Consider the following 25392-nt stretch of genomic DNA (forward strand, 5'->3'; position numbering starts at 1 on the left):
GTTTGGAATTATACGGATAGTAGAGGAATGCTCAGGGAGAAAAATGTCTAACAATCAAATTCAAAGGGTTCCTCCTGTGGGAAGCATGCATCAAAGTGTATACACATCTGTGAACTAGGTTTTGACCTCTTTAAGAAAGAGGTCATCAGGGGGAAGTCAGTTTTACAGCTTGACTCACTCGTAGTAGTAGACCATTTCTCCCAACACTTGTGCACAATATTTTCTATTTATAATCCTCATATTGCAAGCAAAGCTCGACCTTTCATTAACAAGAAAATGTCTCGCGTATTTTATATGCATAATGATGAATAGATTGGAATACGGTTAATGCCAAAAAACTACACAAGACTCTAAAGAGAGCAGGCTTTCTGTAAAAAACAAAATACGTCCCATTTCCTCAGATCTGCTACAGCTACTTCCTTTTGCAGCAGGATACATCTGCTATCTCCCACTCATTAGAGCTGGCAAAATTACTTTGAAATGTGTGAAACGTCCTTTTAAGTTGAATCCAATCTGTGTATGTACATGTTGATATATGCTTCACCCTCCTTAGTCGCGCAAACACATTTTTAAGAAGGTCATCAAAGCATAAGCACTGTTAAATTAGCTATTTTTTTTATTTACAAGGCAGACCACACATACAAGCACAGTTACAGGCTGCTCTAAGGAAAGCCAGCCTCTCAACACACACCATCACATCAGAAGCTCCTGAGATCAAAGGAAAATGAATGACACTTGTCAAGAACACACTCACAATCTACACACACACATATATATATAAAAATAAAATGACACGGACTGAGATGACAAAATTCCCCCTCAAAGTATAAGACGCCTTTAAGACCCAGCATCGAGGATCAGTGCTTCCAAATCAAAGAAGTACAATTTGGAAAAGCGAGTGATCTCAGAACACATTATACCAAGCATCATCTAGATGAATTCATGTCCTACAGGAGATGCAGCCCGATGCAATAATAAAACGCAATACTGCAGTGACACATTTGAACACTGTTTGCAATACAATTAGGGCTTTAATCCAGCTAATACTCTGCTTAGTAGTTTTGAACGTCTGACTAATAAAGGGACATCGAATCCTAAAGATCCTCAAAGACTTGGATATAATCATGTAGATTGTGAAGTATATAAGTATTTAACTTGTATCTGTATAGTCAACAGGGGAAATGAAGAGTCTAGTTTTCTACAGTTGATGGTGTTTTCTGTCTATGAGTAGGACAATCAGGAGAGTAAGGTTTGCTTTACAGGCAGGTACAGTAATATATTGTAAACTAGATCTCCTCTGGGGTAGCACAACATTACAGGACACTCCGATAGAAATCCACTGTATAGAACCCAAAGCCTATGAAGTTCAGTCATGCAGGGAATCGATTTCTATACATTACAGTTCTATCTAACAGGTCCCAAACAATAACAACTAGTACGGTTAAGACCCTCAATCCGGGGGGCGGAGACACGGCGACGAGAGAGCAGCTGAACAGTTTCTGTCTGTCCAGGAAGAAGAGGCTTTTAATGGCACAGTAATGAGTCCGTCATCCATCATAGTTCTAAAGTCATTGTGATTTGCTACTGAACTGCCAGTCGTGTGGAGTTACTTTATCCAGGTAATGTGTTTTTTTTAAATGCTAACGTCACAGAGAAGGCGATGGCGGTGGAAGTTCTGGAGCTCATGTCCGCCGAGGCTCCAGCCTATAGGAGAGCTGCGTCAGCGCCCTCTGGTTGTCGATAACGCAGAGTTTCCTCACGTAACCCCGCACTTCCGCTTGATTTTTGTTGGGTTGGCATATGTCGGGATCTAATGCAGTAACAGAGGAAACAGGGAAAAGGGGGATTTAATTGGTAAGACACGTTTAAATCCAGCATGGAAATGTAATTCAATAAAGCAATAAACAGACTTACTGAATGGTTGGCTTCTACAGTGCCTCACTTGCCGAATTGCGTTTGCTATAATACGCTGAAAAGATAAGAGGCTCTTTAGATATTTCAACAACTTGAGAGACGAGAGAATAAAACATACCCTTAAGATAAGTCTTTTGCCCTTTAAATGGGCACACAAACTCACCATTTTCTCAAAATTGACCATGTTGTCAATGAAGGTCTTGTTGCCCTCGTGTGTAAATGTCATATCTGTTAAAGAAAATAATGAAAGTTAATGAGAGCCATGTTCCTCTGAAGGTTTATTCCGTGACTGGAGTACTAATGTGCTCTGCCGTACCTTTGAGGAGGAGCGGCATGAAGGGGATGATTGGTGGTTCCAGTTTGGTGACAGTGAGGCGGTAGGATCGGTGGTTTCTTGATGGGTCCTGTGAAAGAAAAAGAAAAATGTCACCTCTAGTGATACAGCTAGTTGTGTTTAAGGATATGTATCTACTGTACATACATCTATAGGTTTCTGTTGCCACCCCAATACAATTGAAGTGAATTATATTTCCTATAACTCACCATCATACTCTCAAACTCAGCATAGAACTTCTTGAACTTGGTGGGTAGTTTCTGCCAGGAAACACAAAAGACCTCAGTGACATGAATGTAGTAATTTAGTGAAAGTGTAATACATCCAAGGTACTTTAGATCGAGGCAGATTAGATTAAGTTTACCTCCCACGTCTGGCTCAATCTGCTGACAGCGGGGTTGCTCATGCCCATAATGATGGCAAAGAAGGAATTCAGGTTCTTAAACTCCCGACAGCTGTCGACAAAAGACACAAAAGCAAGATATGAAGTGTATGTGTGCAAAGCGGCCTGCGTCTGAAGTGTGACAGTCGCAGCAGGTCCCACTCACTGTGCTGCTATCTTGATGAACTTCTTGAGGAGTTGGACTCTCTTGCTGAGCTGTGAGCAGAGGCAAACCTCAGTGACCACCCACAGCTGGACCTGGTTGAACCTCCGCAGAAACAGGTCCAGGTTAGCCGTGGTTCTTCTGAAGCTCTGCCGGCCGAACGTGTGGTAGAGCAGCTCATGCTGGGGAGAGGAAGGGGGGGGGGGGGACATTAAAGGGGAGCAGGGTTGGAGCTAAGCCAGTCAGCAGGAAATGCCACATTGTATTTATCAAGCATTTCTCCTGCAGGGCTTTCATCATGAACAATGATACATCACCAGAGCTGTAAATACCCCAATTGCTGTTAAAGGTTACACTTTATATACTTCAAAGTGTAAATGAGGCAACACACTACATGCTTGTGTTCTTCTACTGGCCTTGGATTGTTTTTAGGTGTGTGTATGTGCATGCAGTTTGTGATACCTCATGCACACAGCTGAAGAGCTCCCAGTCAAACATGGTCATTTGGTAAGCCAGGTCCTTAGAGCTCATCAACTCAAAGGTTGACATGGAGCCTGCAGTGGGACCCTCCTGGTCTGGAAGAGGAGTCTGAGGCACACAGACACAAATTCATAAGCACGTTTTTTTTTTAGTTTGCTTGTGTTCTTTTCCCAGTTTAAGTGTGGTCTGTGTTGTATTTTGTTGTTTTATGACATTTTTGTATTAATAAATGGTTGTATGCAAGGTCTTTGGATGTGTACATTTATATAGACAAATGTATATTTTTATGAAATACAATGATTGATACATATATTTATTTATTTGTCTTATTAATGTAAATACTGCTTCTATTCAGTTGTTTACTGTGAGCATGAACTCTATTAAACTGAAAAAGACACAGAGTACAGATTCAAACATATTAAACAACTAATGTATAACATTTAAGACATTTAAGACATTTTTACACATGTGGGTCATTTTAAACAATCTCAGTTGAACAAAATCAATGTTTAACATTTAACATTTAGCCTAACATTAGCTCAAAGCCTAGCTATCTCTGCTTTGATGATCCTTTCCGTTTCGTCACAATCACATAAAACCACAACAAAGACTGCACCAATGTTATATTTTAAAGAAATGCACACATTTTAAGTAAACAGGGACAATATGAATCTCTTACCAAACTGTTGAGCTGGTCTCGGGTACAAGCAAATAATCTGCCGTTGATGCTCAGAGTAGAAAACACTGAAACGTCATTCGGCTTCACCATTTGTTTTTCTGTAACAAAAACAGGGATAGTAAAACAGTTTTCATCCTGCTCGAGGAAATATTCATGAGCAATCAGTGCCTGAACTGATTTATGATCAGTCCTTAGGTAACGCTGCTGTGAAGTGCTCCCTCATATCCAGATGTTTCTGTATTCTCCTCACCTGCAGAGCCCAGGTGGAGCAGCACCAGCTCATCGGTGGTGCCCAGCTTGTCGGCCACAGCGCTGACCACCTCTCTTCCAGTCGCTGTCACGGCAACCCGGATAGTGGTGTATGTGTGATCACTGCAGTACACCTTCAATAGGACTACACACGCACACACACAAATAACATTAGAAATACAATACTATGGTTTGTGAGCGATTCCGATTTGTTACAATAAAGTTTACAAGATAAGAGATGCAAACAAAAAGGACACTGAAAGTCCTATGAGTAAAAACTATTAAATAAATATTAAATTTGCCTGGTTTGGAGATGGATATCCACACTAAAATACAGACACGGTAGACCAGCAAACCGTTGTCAAATGATCTTTCAGAGTAAAATATTATTATATATATGTTCACAGTCACACAGACACACACCAACTTACTGTCATCGTGGTTCCTAATAGGCTGTTTCTTCTGCAGCCTTTCCTCTCCGTTGCTGAACTGTCGTATTAAGGTTTTCTGTTGAAATATACCAGACAGTGTGCAGTCAGCCTCCACATTGCTATAACAAGTACAATGGAAATGTTAAAACAAATGTAGTCTGGTATACCTTCTTTAGGGATTTCGCTTCTTCCGAACTACAATAAGAAACACACATAAGATACAATAATATAGCTTATACATACAACGTAACAGTGATAGTTTAAAGTGGGAAACGTACTGTAATTTGACGATTTTCTCCAGGTCAGGAATGAAGTCTTTCAAACCTCTCAATATCCGAGAATCGTTTGAAACACTCCCATACAACTCCTACAGGGACAGAGAAGAAGAACGGCATTGAGAACATGCGTGTGATATAATAAGGTATGTCGTTTCCTGCATTTAAAAGCTTGCTTTCGGTCACCTCAAGAAAAGTGATTGCCGCAGGCTCCTCCTGTAGCAGGTAGGTGTGCGAGTTAGCCCAGCGCAGGGCCAGAATGAGGGCCTTCCTCTTACTGTTGAGGGCATACTCCAACCTCTCCTGCTCAGAGCCGGGGGGGGACGGCGCATGGTAGGTGCACACAGGGTTAAAGATAAATACAAAGACGTAGCAAAAAGAGAGACAGGGATATCCGCTTTCTGTCAAATCCTGTACAACCACGGTATTAGATGTCTTTATTGAAAGTTAGAGTCTCGGAGATCTCCGTGTCGTTGACTCTGGAAGTCATCTGTAGTCCTCCCACTTTTCTTTTGCCATCCATATTAACTATTCACATGCAATGCTAGCAGAAACCAGAAATAAAAACACATGCAGGTCAAGATGTTACCCAGAATTCTTTGCAACAGACACCCGGTTTGTAAAACTGTGAATGCAAGGTCTCTTTTTTTGAGTGGGTCCAAGGCTCAGTCACCATTGTGTTACCTCATTTGGCGATTGATAGGTACTTAACAGACGTGGTGTGAAAAGAGGTGCTCTCTCTGTGAACAGTTCATTATTGTATGGTCAACTGCTGCTGCAGCGCTTCTATAAAAAGAACTGTTGAATTACACAATCCAAGAAGCTGTGAGTAACCCTATTTTAGTATGCAGTAAACAATAATGTCCTTCCATTTCTGAGAGGAGTTGTCAACAGTTCTAAATGTGTGAGTGAACCTACAGGGTATCACAATCAGTATGAGTCAAAGCGGAAAGGATATTGTGCCATGAGTAGAGGGCACAGCTGGCTGTTGGGCATGAAGACACTGTGCATCAGGACAAAATCATCCACCGCCGGGTCTAACAGATAAAAGTAAAAACAGATGGCAAATGGGAAGAGAGTCAGACAGAACAGGAAGGAAATAATCAAAAGGAATTGAACATGACATTTATAATTGATCCATTTAGCTTGCTTTTCCCTCTTTCAATCCTTCACTCTTTCATTGCGATGCATTTGATAGAATGTCTGGACAATCTCTGTAAACATTGACTTATCAAAGTCACTTTGATAAAGCATATTCATTCGTTTTGCATTGGCTACCTGGTTCACTTTGATGTACGTCCATCCTCATGGACTCCAGGAAGTGCTCCAAAATCTTCTCTGGTGTTCCCGATATCACAGTGTACCTGCAAAAGGTGAGTTAAGGGAGATGTCAGAATTCTACTGTACACTTTGAAGTAAGCATGCAACACTCCTTGCACTGACACATACTTGATGCTTCCCAGGGTGGAGGTGCGAGGACTCTTTTCTAACACCAGCACAGCTTGTTCATGCTCTTTCAAACGCACCGTGTTGGCTTCCACATCCTGAAAACACAATAAGATGCATGGATAAAAGCAGTAATATTTCTCCACAAAGACAAATGTGTTTATTGTCAATGTACTGCAGCTCCTTTACCAGCAGAGGGTGACAGACATCACAGTCAGGAAGCATCAACCATTAGTGAAGGTTGAGGCCCAAAGTCATGCATTCAGATAGTGTTTAATTTAATGGATCTTACTTAATTTAGTTGAATATAGGTTGAGGAGGAACGTTAGCAGTGACTTTTTATTGTACCAAAGTTAGTAGTTTGTTGCATGTGTACTACATTTGTATCCCATCAGGATAAAAGTCCATCTCTTCTGCCTACCCTGAGTATCCTGTTGAAGTCTTCCTTGTCGACACGAAGGAAGTGACAGTTGTCTTCTCTCAGGACGATGGAGGCGGCACGAGGTGAATCCGTAACCAGGGCCAACTTCCCAAAGTCATCACCCTCGTGAAGCGTACACACCACACCCTGAGAAACACATACACATAAATAAACATACACATAAATAAACACAAACAAGTTCAGACACATTGCAGTTTCCCTGTCATCTAATACCCTGAAGATAAATAAGGAAGCAGCAGGAGCACTCAGGACTGAGATGATTCATTTGCACTTGTCCGTGTCTGTGCATGTGTGATCAATGTGTATGCACGGACATGAGCATGTGCAGCACATCTCTGCCTGTGCAGTGGTTGTAAATCAGTGTGTGGTGTGAAATAGTGCATGCGTACAATCCCTTAAGCCATTTAATCATACTGATGAGTCATGGTTAGCTGTGCAGAGTTTGCCAAACTCCTCTGTTGGTGTTCCCCAGCCCCGCAGGGCACACACTGCTGGTCTGCTCCACACAGACATGTTTTCAATCCATAACATGCTGTTCAAATATTATCAAATGAAGTACACAACTCCATCATGTAAGTGGATGCATTCAAGGACACACCTTGCCGTAGATTACCACGTTGACAGAGCCCTTCTGAATGATGTACCATGATGTGCCCTCCTCTCCTTGGTTGAATACTGGAAGATAAAGATGACAAACATTTATCAACCCCACTAACATGACTAAAGGATATATCCTGTACATCAAAGCTCTTCAAACTGTGGATCGAAGGAGAGACGTGAGCTGCAATTTGTGTAAAATTCATACTTTTGTCCTGGCTGTTCATCAAAAATACATCTGCTGAGAAATCATTAAATAAAGAAATTGTTTCCCTCAATCTTTCTTCAGAATCATCACATCTTTAATACGTCAGGATAAAAGTAATCCAGTAATTGTTTGTGCATGAATAAGTACATTTCAAACAATAATAGCTAACTGATAACTCGCTTTAAATGGGGCCAAGTTAACACAATGTAAACAAATAAAGGTTAAAAATCACAGTAACTGACTTAGGTGTCTCAGTTTTGTCTGAGATGACTGCCATGGTGCCAGACTTTCAAAAAACCCTGCTTTACGATACTTTAAAAAAACAAAAATGCAATTCGAGACAAAATGAAAAACTCACACACGGTTCCAGCTTTTGCATGTGACTCGAAGATCACAACGCTCGCCAGTTCCCTCTTCACCTACAAACAAGAAGTCATAAGGGATTTAGCTGCACTGCAAAAAGATGTGAGAGAACAGTAATATGCACAGATCAGGGTTTTTAAGGATTATTTTTAGCAACCTTCCATCATGTGCATGGAGAGTTTTGCTTTTAGGACACTTTGAGTCATCTGAAATTCATATTCATAAGCACCATGTTCAAAAGATTCGGAATAAAAACGTAATAAACTCATTTTTTGTGAATCACTTCAATCTCCTGAATGAAACTACATTTAATGGGATTTCACATAATAAACATAATACTGATTATAGGATCATGAACACAGCAGCTGAACAAAGACTCAAAAGACTCCTCCACATGATGAAAGCCTGCCAACACACTGCAGATTGTTGTTAAATAGTCCCATTACACTGGTGAGATAAACGCTAATGCTAGTGACTACAATGTCTCCCTCTGGTCTTAAAAACAAAAGACTGTAGCAGGTGGTTCTGATGAATGAACAGCCTTCCTGCAAACCGTTACTGTCCCTTTAAGAAAAGTGCAGCGTGTGACTCACAGTGTTGGAGAGGTGAGCTAAGGCCTTGATGTGGAGCAGCTCATCGTAGATGATCTCAAGGTCGTCCCCTGTCCTCTGACCGGGCCTGTGGACACACGCAGGGGTTCGTCATCATCAACTCACCATGGACATTTCATGCATGCTTCACCTTCTATTAAACTGCATAAAAAAATGTATAATGACATCCTAATGCTAAAATCAAGTCTTTGGAAAGAAGTCCCCAAGTCCCCACAGATGATTTGTTCATAATTGTCGTGGCTTCCTTCCTTCTATCAAGCCACTAGACACCTTAAACAGACATTTTTTAACTCGTTTTCTTTCCTTTATATTACTTACAGTTGAAGAGTCGCTTGGCCTCCGATGGTTTGGATGATATTATGCGATGTGTTTGCTCAAAATAAAATAACAAACTTTTACACATGCAACAAAGAAAAGAGGCCTTTACAATATTCAAAACAAACTCAAATAAAATAACAAACAACTTACAGTAGGTCTTCTTTCTTTCTTGATAACTTAAAGGATAATTGAACGGTTAAAAACTGTGCCTCGACGGCATCTTTCTAGCAGGTTGCCCATCACTGTCACTTTAGAGGAGGCGCCGTGGGAGTTGTAGTCTTTTATGCTCTAGTTGACTACAGACGTCACGATTAGGTGGCCTTTCTTATAAAAACAAAATACTGGCTCTAACAATAATATTATACATTATAGTATTATTATACAGGTTTGTTCGGGATTACATTTGGTTTAACATGTTTTGTTAATTTACCGAATGTAATACCCAGGAAATTGTGATTTTCAGTGTAATGTAAGTTCATGCACTACAATGAACTGTTACTGACGATTTCCGGAGGATCATGCGCAGCAGTGCGTCAGGGCCAATCTGAGCGAGGAAGAGGATGGTCTCCGGCAGCTCCTCTTCACTCTCCCTCTTCTCCTCCTCGCTGGGCAATGGAGTGTCCTCCTCCTCATCGTCAAGAAATCGGTAAAACAGGTATTTGTCCTGGAAACCCAGCTCCTGGTCCACTGAAGAGCAGACAGACAACACATTGTACACGTATGAACAAACAGTCGGTGCATGCAAAGTGATTTTAGTAACCTCAGATACAGAAGTAAGTAATGGTGATAGATTTTCTAAGTCTGATTCAAACAGTTGTATATTCTGAGTTCATGCCTTACAAACAAAAAGGTTCTGCCAGGATAACATTTCTAAGTTTGTTTACAAAATCACGTTTGAAACAGGTAGGGGAAAAAAAACCGCTTAATTCTTGTTGGGGAAATATTTTTCAAGGCCCATAACTTTGACCCAGTGTATCAGTTCATACTGTCCTGACTGAGCTCAGGCACCTGTAACCTTGGCTGCTGTGCTCTCAGTGTTTTGTCTCCCTGTTCCTGCCTGTTGGCGTCAGCTGATAGAGGTGTTATGATTCTATCTTGTTATGCACAATGTTGATTATTCTCTCTGAACTAGCTAAATACATGGGTCTGGGGTAGAGTTCTTCAGAATTGATTGTGGCATCTCAACCGTGTGGTCAAACCGTGGCCCGTGACATGTCTTGTGAATTCTCCGGCCGTAACTCCAAATAAACCGTCAGTGTTTGCCATCAAAGCTCCAGCTCTCCTCGTGTCTCTCTGAGTCCTGACTCCAATTGCTTCAGAAGTTTCCCCCACAATCATTTCAACCACAAGAGGCTGAATTGAGCCACAGGACCATGTTCTTAATAGGATGTTTTTATATGTTTTCCCACAGGTGAAATTGTATTTTTCCATGCAATCTTACAGAAGGTTTATTGTGTGTCAGCAAGCTATGTAACACTACTGTCACAGTAACATCTGGGACAATACTCTCACAGTAATGTCACATTATAGGATATTAGATAGAAAATGGATCACAATTTTCTTCCTTTCAGTGATTTCATATTTTCTTTCATCAGGACATCATTTCAGGCATCTTCTTTGAAGTGTATAAATCTTAGATTGACATCTATATTTTATGTTCCTGCTTCAAAACGTCTAATTAATTACTAGACTGGTTTTCATGTTGATACTTTCACTGCGATAGATGTTCATTTTTAGTATTACCACTGCTCCAATTCAGAGTAAAAGAGAGACACATTATTGGCTGCTTTGAAATAGAGGATTGGGAACTGACTATTGGACGTTATGACAGCTATGCAGTGTAGTGAAACTAAACAGCACTATGAGGAGATAGTGTTAGTTACCGTGGTTGAGCACTCCTTCTTCCAGTAGCGCCTGCCACATCCCAACAGCATGAGAGCGGGTGAGAACACAGGCGCTCTGCAGCACCAACCAGTCCACCAGCTCTGTGCCCACGCAGCACTGTCTGCAACACACACAAACCACAACATCTCCTAAAGCTGCTGCATGCATAATTTAGTGTAAACACACATTTGGCATTCAAATAAATTCAAGTTTAATTACATTAAAAACCCTTTAGTTTTCCTCTGGGGTCAATTTGCAGAAGCATATAGAGTGTTTCAATGACACACTATAAGAAAACATTTAACATATGTAAAAATCTAAGGGTAATCTGTACACATTATGCTACTAGCGTAACTTAAATGCAAAGAAAAGCAGCATAAACTGTACAAATTAAGATAATAATTAGAACGATAACATGAATATAAGAGCAACTGACACACTGTGTTATTAATGATATGAAAATAAGAAATTGTGTAAGTACAAGGCCCTATACGTGGTTTACGTATTTATTTATTTAAATGTTTTATTTTTACTGTGAAAAAACATTACATCATAGTACAAAGTTTAAATTGGAAAAAAGACAGAAAAATGTATGAACAATTTTTTAATAAATAAGTTAAAGGGACAGAAAGAGCTAGAACAACAAATAGTTGATTGAAAAACGATATATGTAATTGTAAACAAATGTCCTCTCACCTGTATGTCTTGAGGTGGTACTTCCTGTCTCGAATCATGTGTGGGGCTCTGGACAGGATGGCGTTGCGGAGAACTTTCCCCGCTCTCTGCAGCTTCTCTGAAGGGATCTACAGTACACACACACACACACACACACACACACACAGCAGGGTCGTTTGGTTTGTTAACTTTAATCCAAAAGTCAATACTTGCAATACTTGTGCTTGTGATAGCACTAAACAGCCAAATAAAAATAAAACTGTACCAAAAAACCCTTATCATCCTCTACAGATCACACCTGCACCTTAGACAGAGAGCGTTAAAGCAGATGTGGACACACACACAGCTGCTGTTGAAAACAACAAATGAAAGGCTTGCTAATTGGGCAGATGGGATCTTTCTTCTACGTGCATGCATTAGCTGGCATTAGCATAACTACAGAGGACCACAGCTGTGATTCATCATCGTCCCTTATCCGAACGCATACACCTCCAAAATTCATTCTGGCATTGTGATTCTTTCACGAACATGAAAGTATGCAGCAGTGAACAATTTTATGACACTGTGGTTGATTTTATTTTATTCCCCCTGCATAATTCACAGCATAAATCTTTGCCTCCACCACCTAAAATCCAGCAAGACTTCCTGGATCGTGTTTTTTAAACCTTATTCTGATTTAGCATTTTGGCAAACATCACAATATTACTCATCTTCCACCAGCTCTATCAAACATACAAGACTAAAATGTAAATTTTCCTCAAACCTCAATGCCCTGTCTCTATAGATATTCTGACACAAGCAGTGAGGCGTAGAGGAACTCAGGACACAGTGAGGCGGCCTGGCCCACAGTATATTGGTTGTTGTGACTTTGGTTCATTCATGCTTTGTGTGCCGGGAGGAAGGGCATAGCTCTCCAAAACATGCTGGCAGAGTTTATTAAAAGGATCAAGTTGCCATGCAGAACTTTTTTTTACTTCCTAGACAAAGCCCGGACAGACCTTCAGGTTCGGGGCAGTGAGCTGTGGAGAGTGATTACCTTGTGGTGGGTTTTGTTTGCAGAGTCTGAGTTCATGTTGTCTCTGTCTGTGAGTCCTGAGGAGGAAACAAATGTTGAAGTTAAATTGAAGATTTCTTACAAATACTTTTCCCTCCAAAAACTATGACTATAAACTATTCCTTATGTAGCTGAGATAGAAAGTGCTGAACTAGAATAAAACTTCCATAGGGCTGCTTGCGTCTTCCAACCTATCAAGTTGCAGCTCACATTCATGTCTGCTTAAAAATCTCATCGCCTCATAATTTTACTTAATAGATATTTGTGTTAAATAGTCCTAATTAGTGTATTAATCATGGCAAAAAATGTGTTTTGTGACCTTTGATCCCCAATATCTAATCAGTTAATCCTCCGGTCAAATGAATGTTTGTTCTACATTTTCGGAAAATCCCTCAAGGCCTTCTTAGGATTTTGGATTCATGACAATTGGACAAAAGTGAGTTCACAATGACGTTAACCTTTAAAGCCCAAATCCAATCCAGGCAAAGAACCCGAAATCACAACAAAAATGCTGGGATTCATTTAATACTGTAGATCGTGACTAACACTATACTAAAGTATAATGTGTTGAAAAGGAAGTAGGAGTAAAACAAAAATATATTCAACATTTTCTAGTCTATGTTATTTTCTTTGCAAAAATGAAATGCCTTTCCTTCCTTTTCAATACAAAATACTTATGTTACATTACTCTCATTCATCATTTATTATATGACCTTTCAATATGCTAAGCTACCATATCCATTGTTTATGTATAAGTAAACACACTAGTAATTAAACAATAAAGAAATATTTACAGTGTTTATATTTACAGTGTGTACTCACTGTCATTGTTGGATCCACTCTCCATAGCTCCATAGGGAGGGGCCAACAGTCCAGCCAGGCTCTGACGATACTTCTACAAAACAAAAGGTACACTTGCATCAGTGTGTCTATCTTATCAATGTACCTCCTATTATTACTTCATTTGTAAGAAATCATCCGTTATTCAACGTCAAAACCCATTACGTTTCTTTCTGTCTTTCCCCAACACACACAAAGCGTTTGTTTCAAACACACGCTGCAAGTGCCCTCAAAACAAAGCCCTTTGTACAATCAAGATCATTTACATGCAGAACAACTAACATTATATAACACACACACACACACACACATCACAGCAGCATTGAAAAACAGGGTTAATGAGAGCATCGGGTGCTTCTAAATGCAATAAACTGTATTTGCATTTGTAAAGCCGTGACTCTCCAAGAAATAAACACAGCAGGTTACTTTGAGTGTGCCATAGCTCTACTTCTGCATGGTCATTGATAAATAATGCCTTTGAAAACACACACACACACACACACACAAACTCATACACTTACAGAGAGAGAGAAAGAAAAAGGATCTGTTTGACCTAAAGACACAAGGACTTCCAAGATAATGTTTTTCTTGCACACACACTTAACCAGGATCAACATGGCTAAACAACTTAATGAGGTAAAAGACAACACAAATAAAGAACGAAAACATTACGGTAATCTAATAGTCCCACATGGAGGAGTAAGACTCACCTGAAGGAACACACTTCAGCCTAATGCCGAGGGAATTAAAACCCCAGAGAGCTGCCCTCTGCTCCTTTACAACTCACACACAAGCCACCGGATAGTATCCTGCACAAAACAAGCTGCTCTCTCTCCCTCTCTCTCGCCCTCGCACACAGTCGCCCCAGTGTATCTCTCCGTCTCTCACTTTCCCTCTCTCGCCGCGATCCGGCCAAAAACCAAACCACTTTCCTGTCACAGGTTACCACGGTGATCTGAATCCTTGTATGATCGAGCTACTCCAGTGGAGGAGGAGAAAGAGGGAGGGGGGAGACAGAGAAAAGGAGAAAGAAAAGAGAAAGAGGGTGAGGAGAGAGAGAGAGGAGAGGAAGGAGACCGAACATGGCCAATAGAGAGGAAGTGGGCAGGAGAAAAATAGAGCAGGTGAAAGGGAAATAAAGTGAGAAAGACTTACAATACAAGCCTGCCACAGTACAGGCCAACCAATCAGCTGTCTGATACATTGTGTGTTTACAGGTTTACATATCAGTCAGAAACGCTGTTTAACATTTATACCTTGTTAATTCATCCTTTTATTCTCCACTTGGTGTTTGAATTATGGAGCAGCGCTTTTTTTTTTACTTTTATCCTTTCATCAAACACATGACCGAATGTATCCTTTGGCTCTATAGTCCTCATCAAGCACGCGCGTGCGCGCACGCGCACGCACGCACACGCGCGCGCACGCACACACGCGCGCGCACGCACACGCGCGCGCGCACACACAATGAGATTTAAAACCTCAGGCTATGTTTTATGTTTTACAATCAAAAAATAGACAGCAGATAGGGGGCTGAGTGCACTTAGCTGACAAACAAACTCACTCCGAGCCCAATAATAACAGGGCACACACGCTTTAATAACCAATGATTGTCTAATCTCGCTTTCGTATCTTCCTGTGTCCTAAAGTTCAGATATCACGTTCCACTAAACCCAATTTATATTCATCTAGTTATAACCAAACTGGAGAGGAGGTCATTATTTATTTTTAATTGCAACAATGAATAATTTTGTCTGTTTTGTACTGAAACCAAAAAAGCAGCATATCTTTTTTAGAGAAATATTTTACAAAGAGGTTGGTCAAAAGCAAAAACAAACCACACGTCAAGTACATTTTTTGATTCATATCTAATATAACTGCTGTTTTTTCTCAAGGAAAACTGGATGTTTTGGACTTGACAGCATGATCAAACCACATAGCAGACACATACAAAACAGAGAAACAACAATAAACAAATCCACTGCTCTGCCAGCACTTCCTGTCTGAGAGAGACCCGGTGAATGGAGGGGCTGACCTCGACAAGGAGGCCCACTGAGAGACATTCACTTCAATACCAACGCTCAATAAAATATTCCAGCGTCAAGTCCAAAGCTGATCGTTCCAATATGATACAGTCTCCGCTATATTATATCCGATATATTTGCAGAGTATTTATATTCAGGAGTGATCTAAATCATTCATGCTATAGTTTAACTGGCTTCTCCCCCCTCTTTAGGTGTTGTTGGGGAAATATTTTCCTGGGCCCATAACTTTGACCCAGTTTATCAGTTTGTACTACCCTCATTGAGAACAGGCACCTGCAACCTTGGGCTGCTGTGCTCTCAGTGTTTTGTCTCCCTGTTCCTGCCTGTTGGCGTCAGCTGATAGAGGTGTTATAGTGCTTTATCTTGTTATGCACAATGTTGATTATTCTCTCAGAACCAGCTAAATATATGGTTCTGGGGTAGAGATCTTCAGAATTGGTTTGGCAACCGTTGTGTCAACTCGTGGCACAGCACATGTCCTGTGAATTCTCCGGCCGAAGCTCCAAATAAACCGTCATTGTTTGCCATCAAAGTTCCTGCTCTCCCCGTGGCCGTTTCTCAATGTCGAGTATACCTGCTGCAGAGCCACTATTTCAAGTATACTACGTCATCGAGTGGCGTCGAATGCTGGGCATTTAACATGCATTTAAACAGTCCTTCGGCGCCACTCGATGACGTAGTATACTTGAAATAGTGGCTCTGCAGCAGCTCTACTCGACATTGAGAAACGGCCCGTGTCTCTCCGAGTCCTGTCTCCATTGCTTCAGAAGTTTCCATCACAGGTGTGATGTGTTTTATCTCATTAGGTCACTTTAACTTGGCAAAGCAGGAAAAAGCCCAGGTGTAAGTAATGTTAATCAAAGGACAGCAGTCATTAGTGTTACCTGTGCTGTTCCTGCGGTGACCGGTCAGAATACCTGTGTACAAAAGGCTCACCTAATGGGACTATGCATGAGCAGAGACAATGAAATCCGTAGCTAGGCCACAACGCCCTCAAATTTGTGTTTGCTGGCTCAAAAAAGCAGCTGGCTGTTCAGATTCACAGTGAAGTCTCAGTTCGTTTGTGTGCCTCCTTGACCAACAGTAAGTGTTTTTGTTATTTCAATAGTAGTTTTCTATTAGTCATTTGTACAAGTTAAGTTATAGGTTTACTATCTGTTTATGTATTTGTGTGTTAGTTAGTTTATACACCTTTTATGTGTGTATAAGTAACTGAACTTTTGATTGTAGAGAATTGTACATTTAATGTTAGTTAATGCTGATATTTCTTTCTTTCTTTTAGAACCACACATACACATTTCAGTATTACTGTATTACCTGAGTGCCTGTGCATCTATCCATATCTATATCCAGTTAATTAATAAACCTGCCTTCCATGTCCTGAATAGACATCCCATATTGTTGTCTACGTTCCCTAATCAGCAAGAGCTTCATTACAACCAGTCTACATGATGTGACAATAAAATCCTCTCTATGTAACGGTTGTAACACAATCAAAATGTGTTAAAAACACCTGCACTTGAGCCCAGGAGGAAACTCTAGCACACAATACGAGTCAGACAATAGTAGCCAAGGGATCCCTACATATATCACTTTTAGATTCCCCCTACACTGCCTGCAATAAAGATACTGTATAACACATTCTGTATATCATCATGCTTTATACTTTAAATACTATAAACATCCAGCTCCTGAGGTGTGTGTCTGATAGGTGCAGCAGAAGGTACCCTTATGGAGGACAGCCCTCTTGTGGTTAAAGGCACAATTACATTGGGAGGTTGTCTGGAAATTGTCGTCTCAATAGAGAAACGTATTCTGAGATGGAAAGCTTTAGGTACCAAGAAGACCGAGGTCATGTTGAATCATTAAGTTCCTGCTCACACTCACAGATACACACAGATTGTCTCTCACCTCCCAGAGGCTCTTGAATTCCCTCTGTTCGATACGGAGCAGCTCGCTGGTCTCCCTGCTGACGATGGTAGCGTGGCGTGGTGTGTTGTCCAGGATGGACTCCCCGAACGCCGTCCCGATCCCCAGAGTACAGATAGTGACTGCATCCTGTGCACCAATACAAAAGATTTGCTTAGAGAGTAAATGTGGGAAACAATACTCTGCTCACATTTAAGGCTTACAAGTTCACACGAGTCCTTCCACACAGGTGTAATGGTCATTTACTGGTTCTAATTGTGGCTTAAAAGTGAATTTGACAAGTGCGACACTACTCAGAATGCAACTTTTATGAATATTTTCATAATCGATTAAACTGCATTCCATTTTCAGTTAATCACATTTTCTAAAGTCCAAGGTGTTGAAATGTCTTGTTTTGTCTGACCAACAATAATTTCATTTACTTGTTAAGACAAAGTAAAGGGGGTGAGTAGTAACAGATTTCATAAATCAGGATTAGGTATTCAGGTTACAAATCATAAGCAAAATAAGCCCCAATTTCATATGAAACATGTGCAATTTGATTATAGTGACATTAGAGAGATTACATGCTTACATTTGTTATCAAATCTTTACAGTATGGCAATTTTTTAAATAACAATTATTTGAGGAAGCATTTTTTTTCTTAGTATAAAAAGGTGCATTATTTATTTTCAATGTTTGATTTAAGGTTTAAAAAAAGTCTTTATTGTTATCCAATGGTTAACATTACTAATTTAAAAAAAATACCATTTGTATTCAGTAACTGCCTACGTTTCAAAGTAATCTCACCCATTCAGACTTATCGCTGCAGGCCTACTGTAATAAACACGACACAGCCGTAGAAAAAATAAATATCAAAAGGTTTGCTTTATAAAAATGGACAGATATGAAGAGCAGACAGATTAATATATGGTAAATAATGCAAATAGATTCAAATATGAGGGACGGGTAAACAGGGTCTTCTGTAAGAAAAACATCTCTTGGCGCTGTATATAATTGGACAGGCTAGAAGCAAGCGAACACAGATAAATGTGAAAACCCACATACCGACACTCCATTGATTTAGACAATATTCTGCATGCTATTAAAACCCTTACAGCTGTCCAAACTGACATTTCAAATATAGCCACAGAAACTAGGCCACCAGTGGCTCTTTAGAGCTACACACATGAAAAGGACACACAATGGAGGAGCTTCTTATCAACATCTTTAACAGGGGAAAAAATCCTGTCTCTCTCTCCTTCTGTCTCCCCCCACCGTCACTCTCCGTCTCTTCGTGCTATGTACAGTATAACCCTATTTTCCACACTCTGCCATAAAGGGTATGAAGCAGCGGAAGCCACAACTCTCAGTGGACTTGTTTTGTGTGCTGTGGCAGCTTTGCTCTGGCATATTTAAGCAGGGAGACATGAGCTACTGTACTGAAACAATGTCCGCATTGAGTCGTACAGGATCATCAGCTGTCTAATCGACGAGCACTTGTAGAGCAGTCTGCATCTTCACAGAGATGTTATGACAAAAATAATACAAATAGGTAAATGGCAGCCATGAAAATAAGGAATCTTCATACAAATAGAAAGGAAATTACCAAATGTATCCCCTAGTGTCCATTATTCAACATTCAACTCATCATCATTCATACATTAGTGATTCAAATGATATACAGGAAACAGCATAAACACACAGCAGCACAAATTCAAATAAGCAAATAATTATGAGTATTATTTACTGTAAAACGTCAATATATATTTACATCAACTTCTATACTGCTGTTTATTAATGTTTATACCTTCTCATAATGTTCATAGTGTAAATACATTCAGTTTGTTTAGATCCGTCACACACTCATATATATATATATATATATACATATATATGTATATTATACTTGAACAACTCTGCACTTTCTGCTGTTTTGCACTTCTTGTTAGAGGATAACAATATCTAATTTTCTTAAGTATTTGTACTCTGTGCAATGACAATACAGTTGAATTTAATCTAATCTAATGAAGCTACAAGCCAACTTAATCTCTCTTGAATCTCTTCTTACCTGGTGGTTTGCCGTTTCGGACACTTTGACATCCAGAGAGCCAGATAGGACAGCATACCAGCTGGTGCCTATGTCCCCCTGTCGGAACACTGTGGACAGTAAAATACGTTTAATGCCATACACTGCTGATTAAAAAAATGATCTTATTTCCTAACACACAAAGTTTCTAGTGCAAAATGTAGAATATATTTTCTAATCACCCTGCTTAATCAAAAGCAAGTAGGTGCCCACAGTCATTTTTCATTAAAACTAGTTGCAAAGATTTAATGGTGGGTTTATATTTTGTTAGGTTGATCAAAAAAACTTCTGTAAGTAAAAAGAGTTAAATTATCTATTGAATATCAAAATAAAACAGTTTAAAGACCTTATCTTAGGCATTGGGAAATGAACATTTTATAGACAGAACAATTATTGGAAACATTGACAGATTAATCAATAGAGCAATAAAACCAGCAAATAGCTTGCATAATTGCTGGAGAGGTGTGTGTGCCCTTAAATCAAATGTTAAGAATAAGTCTTGTAAAACATCACAGATTTTCTGCAGCACAACTGTCACATACCAACTTTAACTATACATGTTGTACAATGATGCTTTACTATGCTTTTTACAGAGGATATTCTGAGCCTGACAGCCTCCGAGGCATGTATTGTCATACTAAAAACCCCATGTGCTCTATTACATTTCATAATCCAAACATTTGTGCATTGGCAGTGGTTACGTACACGTGATGCCTTTCTCCAGGCATTCATAAAAGGCCGAGGCACAGATCTGCAGTAAGAGGGGAGCTGGGAACCTATGGAAAGCTTTGACCTCTCTCAGTCTGGTCAGAATGATGTCAACATCCTCTCCCGAGCGCTCCGAAGGCCTGTGTGGAAGAATAAACACCATTAGATCCAACCTAGGTTTCAAAGAACCAAAGAACCATTTTTGTGATTTGGCCTATTAACTGTAAAACTATTTTGAATAAAACGATTGACTGCATGACGTCATTTGTTAACTGTGATGGATTATCCTTCTCCCCATAGCTGCATGTGGAGAGTAAGAAATCAATCAAAAGCCTACAGTATAATGCTTTAGAAAAGCAGTTAACAGTAATGTTGAAAAATTGAAATCAGCAGTTAATGGACTGAAACATAAAAAATTGGTTTGTATTGTCCTTTAAAATAAAAGGCAGCTCTATTGTTTTAGTGTTATCTCCTTATTTGTGTGTGTGTGTGTGTGTGTGTGTGTGTGTGTGTGTGTGTGTGTGTGTGTGTGTGTGTGTGTGTGTGTGTGTGTGTGTGTGTGTGTGTGTGTGTGTGTGTGTGTGTGCGTGTGCGTGTGCGTGTCATTGTTCGGCCTGGTGTCTTAGCGATAAGAGCAGAGAGCTGCAGGCGTTACTTCTCTGGGCTTGGACCCCCCACAGGGTGTTGATGTAAGATCTCATTTGTACTGCTGCTATTTCTAATACGCTTAAATCTGAGCACACACACACACACAATTATTGGACGTCTACACGGACACCAGAGCCCACAGAAGGTTGATCTGAGAGCTTAAACATTCTGCTCTGTGATGTGGTGGAAAGTAAACACAGCGCCCAAAACGGTTCATAGTGACACACTCTGCAGTCAGCCCCATTCATTCACATGTTTTTATTTTACTAGCAACTAATCCGTGTGCGTGCGTGCGTGCGTGTTCATACAGAATAGCTAATGCTTCTAGGCTTCTTCTTTCACATTCAAGAGGCTGTCTATCCCCTCTCTTACTTCAGCTGCTTCCTCTTTTATTGCTCCCAGCTTTCTCTTCTTTGTCTGCCGCCACTAAACATATCACTAATCTCTAATTTTTCTCTTCTCCTCTCTCAAGACATGCCAGTTTTTCTCAGGAACATAGTAGGCAAGACAGAAAATAACAAATGACCCTCTTTCATCTTAAAAGCAACCCATTTTCTCCTCTCCATTACTGGCACATCCTGGTTTCCCTCTATCCATTAAGCCACACCACTAACACACCGGCACTCACCATCGTCCCATTATTATCCCCTTATTTCTGCTTTAAAAGCTCACAGGCAGCTCCTCTTTCACCCACATGCACATACACAGATAAACACATATATTTGTGTTCCTGAGCAGTAGGCTGGACGGTGCTCCCAGATAAACACAGACTGAGCCTGAAGGGCTTCACTGCACAACACAACACCTGCCAGGAGCTCAAAGCCATTACAGACAGGGCCTATTCTTTCTCTGTCTTTCTATCCTTTTTTTGTCTGACTCATCCTCCCATCATCCTCCTACTGCATGCGATAGAGCGTCATATTGCAGTGTAGGCTGGGGGTTAATGGCTTAGACAGGTGGACTCCCACACGCTCCGATAGGGAGAGACAGGGAGGTTAACTCGGTGGGGGTGAATGGGTGATACCAGCATCACCCATTCACCCATCCGTCTGCAGTAAACTGTTAAGCTACGTCAGTTTTAATCCCCAGGTTGAATCCTGGTCTTTTTCTCTTTGTCGTTGTCCTGTTTGCTCGCTCCCTGCCTGTCCAGAGGAATCTTCCTCCCTCGTGGGTGTGAGACGGATGTGACCTGAGAGCTTTTCACCTTCTCTCACTCTCCCCCCAGCCCTCTTGTCTCTTTTCCTTGACTTCTCCCTTCCTCAGCCTCAGTTCATGTCAGCAGGGATCTCAGCTTTCGACCACAACTAATGGTTGCACGCACATATGCACACGTAGGTTTTACAAATCGACCGGCACACTGAATAGGAAACGGAGAGGGACCAGAAGGTTCTGCAGAATGTTTTAGAAAACATCATTCTGTTTCCAGACAAATAAATCATAGGATGATTTGTGGCAGCCAACCAAAATGTCAGACCGCCAACACATTTCCAGAGGTAGCAGATTAACACGTTACTGTACCAGAGATACCCTTGAATTGTATGTAAGCAGGCCCCCTCGACACCCATTCTATCACAAACTGAGATTCTGTTAAAAACACTGAATATTAAGCAGCATAAACACAGTTCCATTAACAATTTATTATTTAAATAAATTACTCATCATATTACTCCTCCAGCCTTGTCATCTTTTCAAATTAACCTCAATGATTTAGGTATGAGACAAGAGGTTTAACTTAGAAGATTTCTATTCACTTGGAAATTGCTTTTGTCTTGGACCTTTTGTTTTTTATGTCATCTGAATGTGTGCATACTGGACAATGCTCCCATTTTTCTTTCAGCAGAGGGACATTACACTCCAGCTGGCATCTGTGTGTTGACTGGACCATGCCTGAGGCAAAACAAATCTAATCTTATGTCATATAATTCACACTCACTGCAATAAATGTCTGTGGACATATATATATAAAGACACTCGTATCTTAACCTCTGTCTTCCTTTTGGCTTCTCCCTCTCCTCGCCTCTTAGTCTTCACATCAACAGTTACTGTAGATGACACATGCACACTAATACACACTCAAGGACGGATATTGATTGAATGAGGGGGTGCATAGCTGAGGAGCACTGAGTGCTCTTCAATGAGATCTTGTCCTGTTTAATCTTACGACCCTGACTGCCCCTCACTCACACCCACCTACTGCATTTAGCTGAAGATATAGAGTACTGTAGTGTGATTGGTGGATTTTTATGTTTCACTTAAAAAATTGACAAAATGATACATTGCGCATACAGGTGAGGATGAGAAGACAAGATGGTAGCTTCAGGTTGCCTATAGTAACGTGGGGATGTGTCATAGTGAGGTGTGTACAGTATGTGTGGGTGTGAGCTGTAGGGTGCATGTTTTATTTATCAGTGTTTGTTTAAGATGTGGGGTGCATCATAGTAATTAGTTTATAGCTGCCCTTTCTTTGTCTTTATTTATTCAAGCCCTCTCCCTTGGATATTATGATTTTGGCACAGCATGGTACCTTTAATGTTAAGTGGGCATATATAGAATGGACTCAGATTTTCTACAGCTTCTACATTGTGAAGAACACATTATTTTGTAAATTGGCTGTTCAGTTATTCTAACCTGTCCATTCAGATCAGAGAAAATAGAAGCTGGCATTCAGCATTGTAGCAAAATCTGAGAAAAATAATACATAGACCTGCCTCTTAACCGTCCTTTAATACAATCACCACCGGTAGTATTTAAAAAATGCATGGCTATATGATTGAAGCAAACAGACATAAACCATGTGCGTCTAATCTTCCACTGGCCATAGTGCAGAGACATCCCAGTGTACCTCGAAGCCACCAACGCCTTTTTGACCGTGCAGATACAATAAGAGGGAGTATATTGTTATGCACTGCAGCACTGAAAGAGGGGTATATTCACTGAAAATGACAGTAACCTATTGTGGGCTAAAAACAAGGCGTATCATACCATTAATGCACACTCACACACTGCACACGCAGCGATCACCGGTTGCCATTGATCACGTTGACGCGGATGAATGAATTAAAAACACAACCATCGCTGTGTGGGGATGCACGCCGTGGAAGTGTCTCGTGGATGTGTGTCCACTAACCTTTTATCCAGACAGCCGATCCACTCCGCCGTCGGAGACGAGTTGGGGGACGTGTGCACCGCGACCATCTTCCCCGGTCGTGTGTCGGTGAGCGCTGTGATGCTACCGGAGGATGTTTCCCGGTTGTCGGTGGTCGTTGGCTGCGCCCCCTCCCCGCCCCTCTGCCTCGAGCTGCCTAACACAACTACTGGCTGCCGCTGCTGCTGCTGCTGCTGCTGCTGCCTCTGCTGCCTTCATCATGGCAGTCTGCCCTTATAGGCGTTTTAAAGGGTCATCTGCAGGACTGACTGACAATAACATCACTGCAGTGCAATGCATGGCAACTTAAAAAATAAAGATAGAATATATGTCAGTTGGAATAGTGTGTAAGGATTGTAATAGGCTTACTATAGGACATGTAATGCTTAGAAGTTAATTGTAGGCCTACTATTGGATACAGTCAGTAATCACATTTGAGGTAGACAAACTATAATATTTCATAAAATTAAGGGATTTACCAGTGGTGGACACTAGGGTGGGGAGTGCAGGGCAAGGCATCACAAGTGGCCCCTGTCATTTAGGTCGGCTCACTCACCTCTCTGGTCAGTTTGTGCTGTGAATTCAGCTTAAACATCCAACAGATCAGCGAACTACAAAGTGAGACAGAACATTGGAATGCAATTATAAAAGATATTTTCCGACAGAAAGTGATATTTCAACAGCGATTTTTTAAAGCAACTTGTTTGACAAATGTTCTGTCTGGTGCAAATTGCAGATAAATCGGCAGTCCCATAGATCTCCTGTATGCTCATGCCATTTGTATGGCTTTTGAATCGACAGGTAAAACATGTAAAAATCAACAGACATCGAAATTATCTCATCTTGCAAATCACTCTTCCTCACTACGCAGGATAAAATGATCGATTGTGAAGTCCAACTCCCAGTGTCGTAGCCGATATAAAACTAAAGCCTGCCAGGTCTGGCTATAAACAGGGCTAATATTGTGTAGTGTGAAAACAGCATTACACAACTCTTGGGATTATTGAAAATGCTGTGTATTGTAAACAATGTTGCATACAAAATATTCCCCACAGTAAAAACCCAAGCAGTAAAATGCATCGCAAGATAATCTCTGTCCCTATTTAGTTTCAATAGGATGAGTCACCTTCAGAGGAATTGTGGGATAGCAGGGAGCACAGATTTGGATGCAACAAGAGGGACAGGAAGAGGTATAATAAATATAGAAATGTGTACTTTATGCAAATAAGGGAGAAATGGGTCAGGAAATATCAAAGTGATCTACCAAAAGCTGACAGAAGAATAAGTGGCAGACTGTGGTTACAAAATGTTGACTACTGAAGAATGACTCATCAAATTGGCTTTCAATTCCACACTGTCTGAGGAACTGATGAGCCCCTAATGTAACAATCTCATATCGGCCCAAACAATGAATGCTATTCCAGACATAAGAAAAATAAAGATACAATCAAATGTCAGGATAACTTGGGTCCTATCACAATATACATACAAAAATGATCCAGAA

At 40.6% G+C, this 25392-nt stretch overlaps 1 protein-coding gene across 2 annotated transcripts; it reads right to left on the reverse strand.

Annotated features, from left to right (window-relative positions):
* Positions 1-598: 598 nt before the first annotated feature.
* Positions 599-24028, reverse strand: LOC117488461 (rap guanine nucleotide exchange factor 4-like). 2 transcript variants are annotated; one of them, XM_034137366.1, is made up of 30 exons: positions 23871-24028; positions 20093-20235; positions 19370-19458; positions 17302-17448; positions 13328-13400; positions 12488-12543; positions 11473-11579; positions 10776-10897; positions 9396-9579; positions 8557-8641; positions 7959-8019; positions 7394-7470; positions 6775-6921; positions 6357-6451; positions 6186-6271; positions 5866-5944; positions 5094-5244; positions 4911-4999; positions 4800-4827; positions 4633-4708; positions 4203-4346; positions 3953-4050; positions 3256-3381; positions 2797-2975; positions 2613-2703; positions 2458-2508; positions 2231-2318; positions 2078-2142; positions 1915-1969; positions 599-1810 (listed from the first exon to the last, which is right to left on the reverse strand). In XM_034137366.1, exons 1-30 carry the CDS (start codon positions 23936-23938, stop codon positions 1683-1685), a joined length of 2988 nt encoding a protein of 995 aa, XP_033993257.1. In that variant the 5' UTR covers positions 23939-24028; the 3' UTR covers positions 599-1682. The 2 variants fall into 2 exon arrangements, 1 of the variants encoding a protein (XP_033993257.1); XR_004556534.1 differs by lacking the exons at positions 599-1810; positions 1915-1969; positions 2078-2142; ... (15 more) ...; positions 7394-7470; positions 7959-8019 and having other exon boundaries at positions 8555-8641; positions 8893-9579.
* Between the last annotated feature and the right edge of the window lie 1364 nt (positions 24029-25392).

The sequence above is a fragment of the Trematomus bernacchii genome, unplaced genomic scaffold, assembly GCF_902827165.1.
Source record: "Trematomus bernacchii unplaced genomic scaffold, fTreBer1.1, whole genome shotgun sequence".
Classification (NCBI taxonomy): Eukaryota; Metazoa; Chordata; class Actinopteri; order Perciformes; family Nototheniidae; genus Trematomus; species Trematomus bernacchii.

What these genes read in the sequence shown, in the direction of transcription:
- LOC117488461 (XM_034137366.1), bottom strand. Translation starts at nt 23,938, where the DNA reads ATGGTCGCGGTGCACACGTCCCCCAACTCGTCTCCGACGGCGGAGTGG. An exon ending in CAAACAAAACCCACCACAAG is followed by an intron (nt 11,580 to 12,487) that starts GTAATCACTCTC and finishes TGTGTACTGTAG; the next exon opens with ATCCCTTCAGAGAAGCTGCA. An exon ending in GCTCCACCTGGGCTCTGCAG is followed by an intron (nt 4,051 to 4,202) that starts GTGAGGAGAATA and finishes TTTTTGTTACAG; the next exon opens with AAAAACAAATGGTGAAGCCG.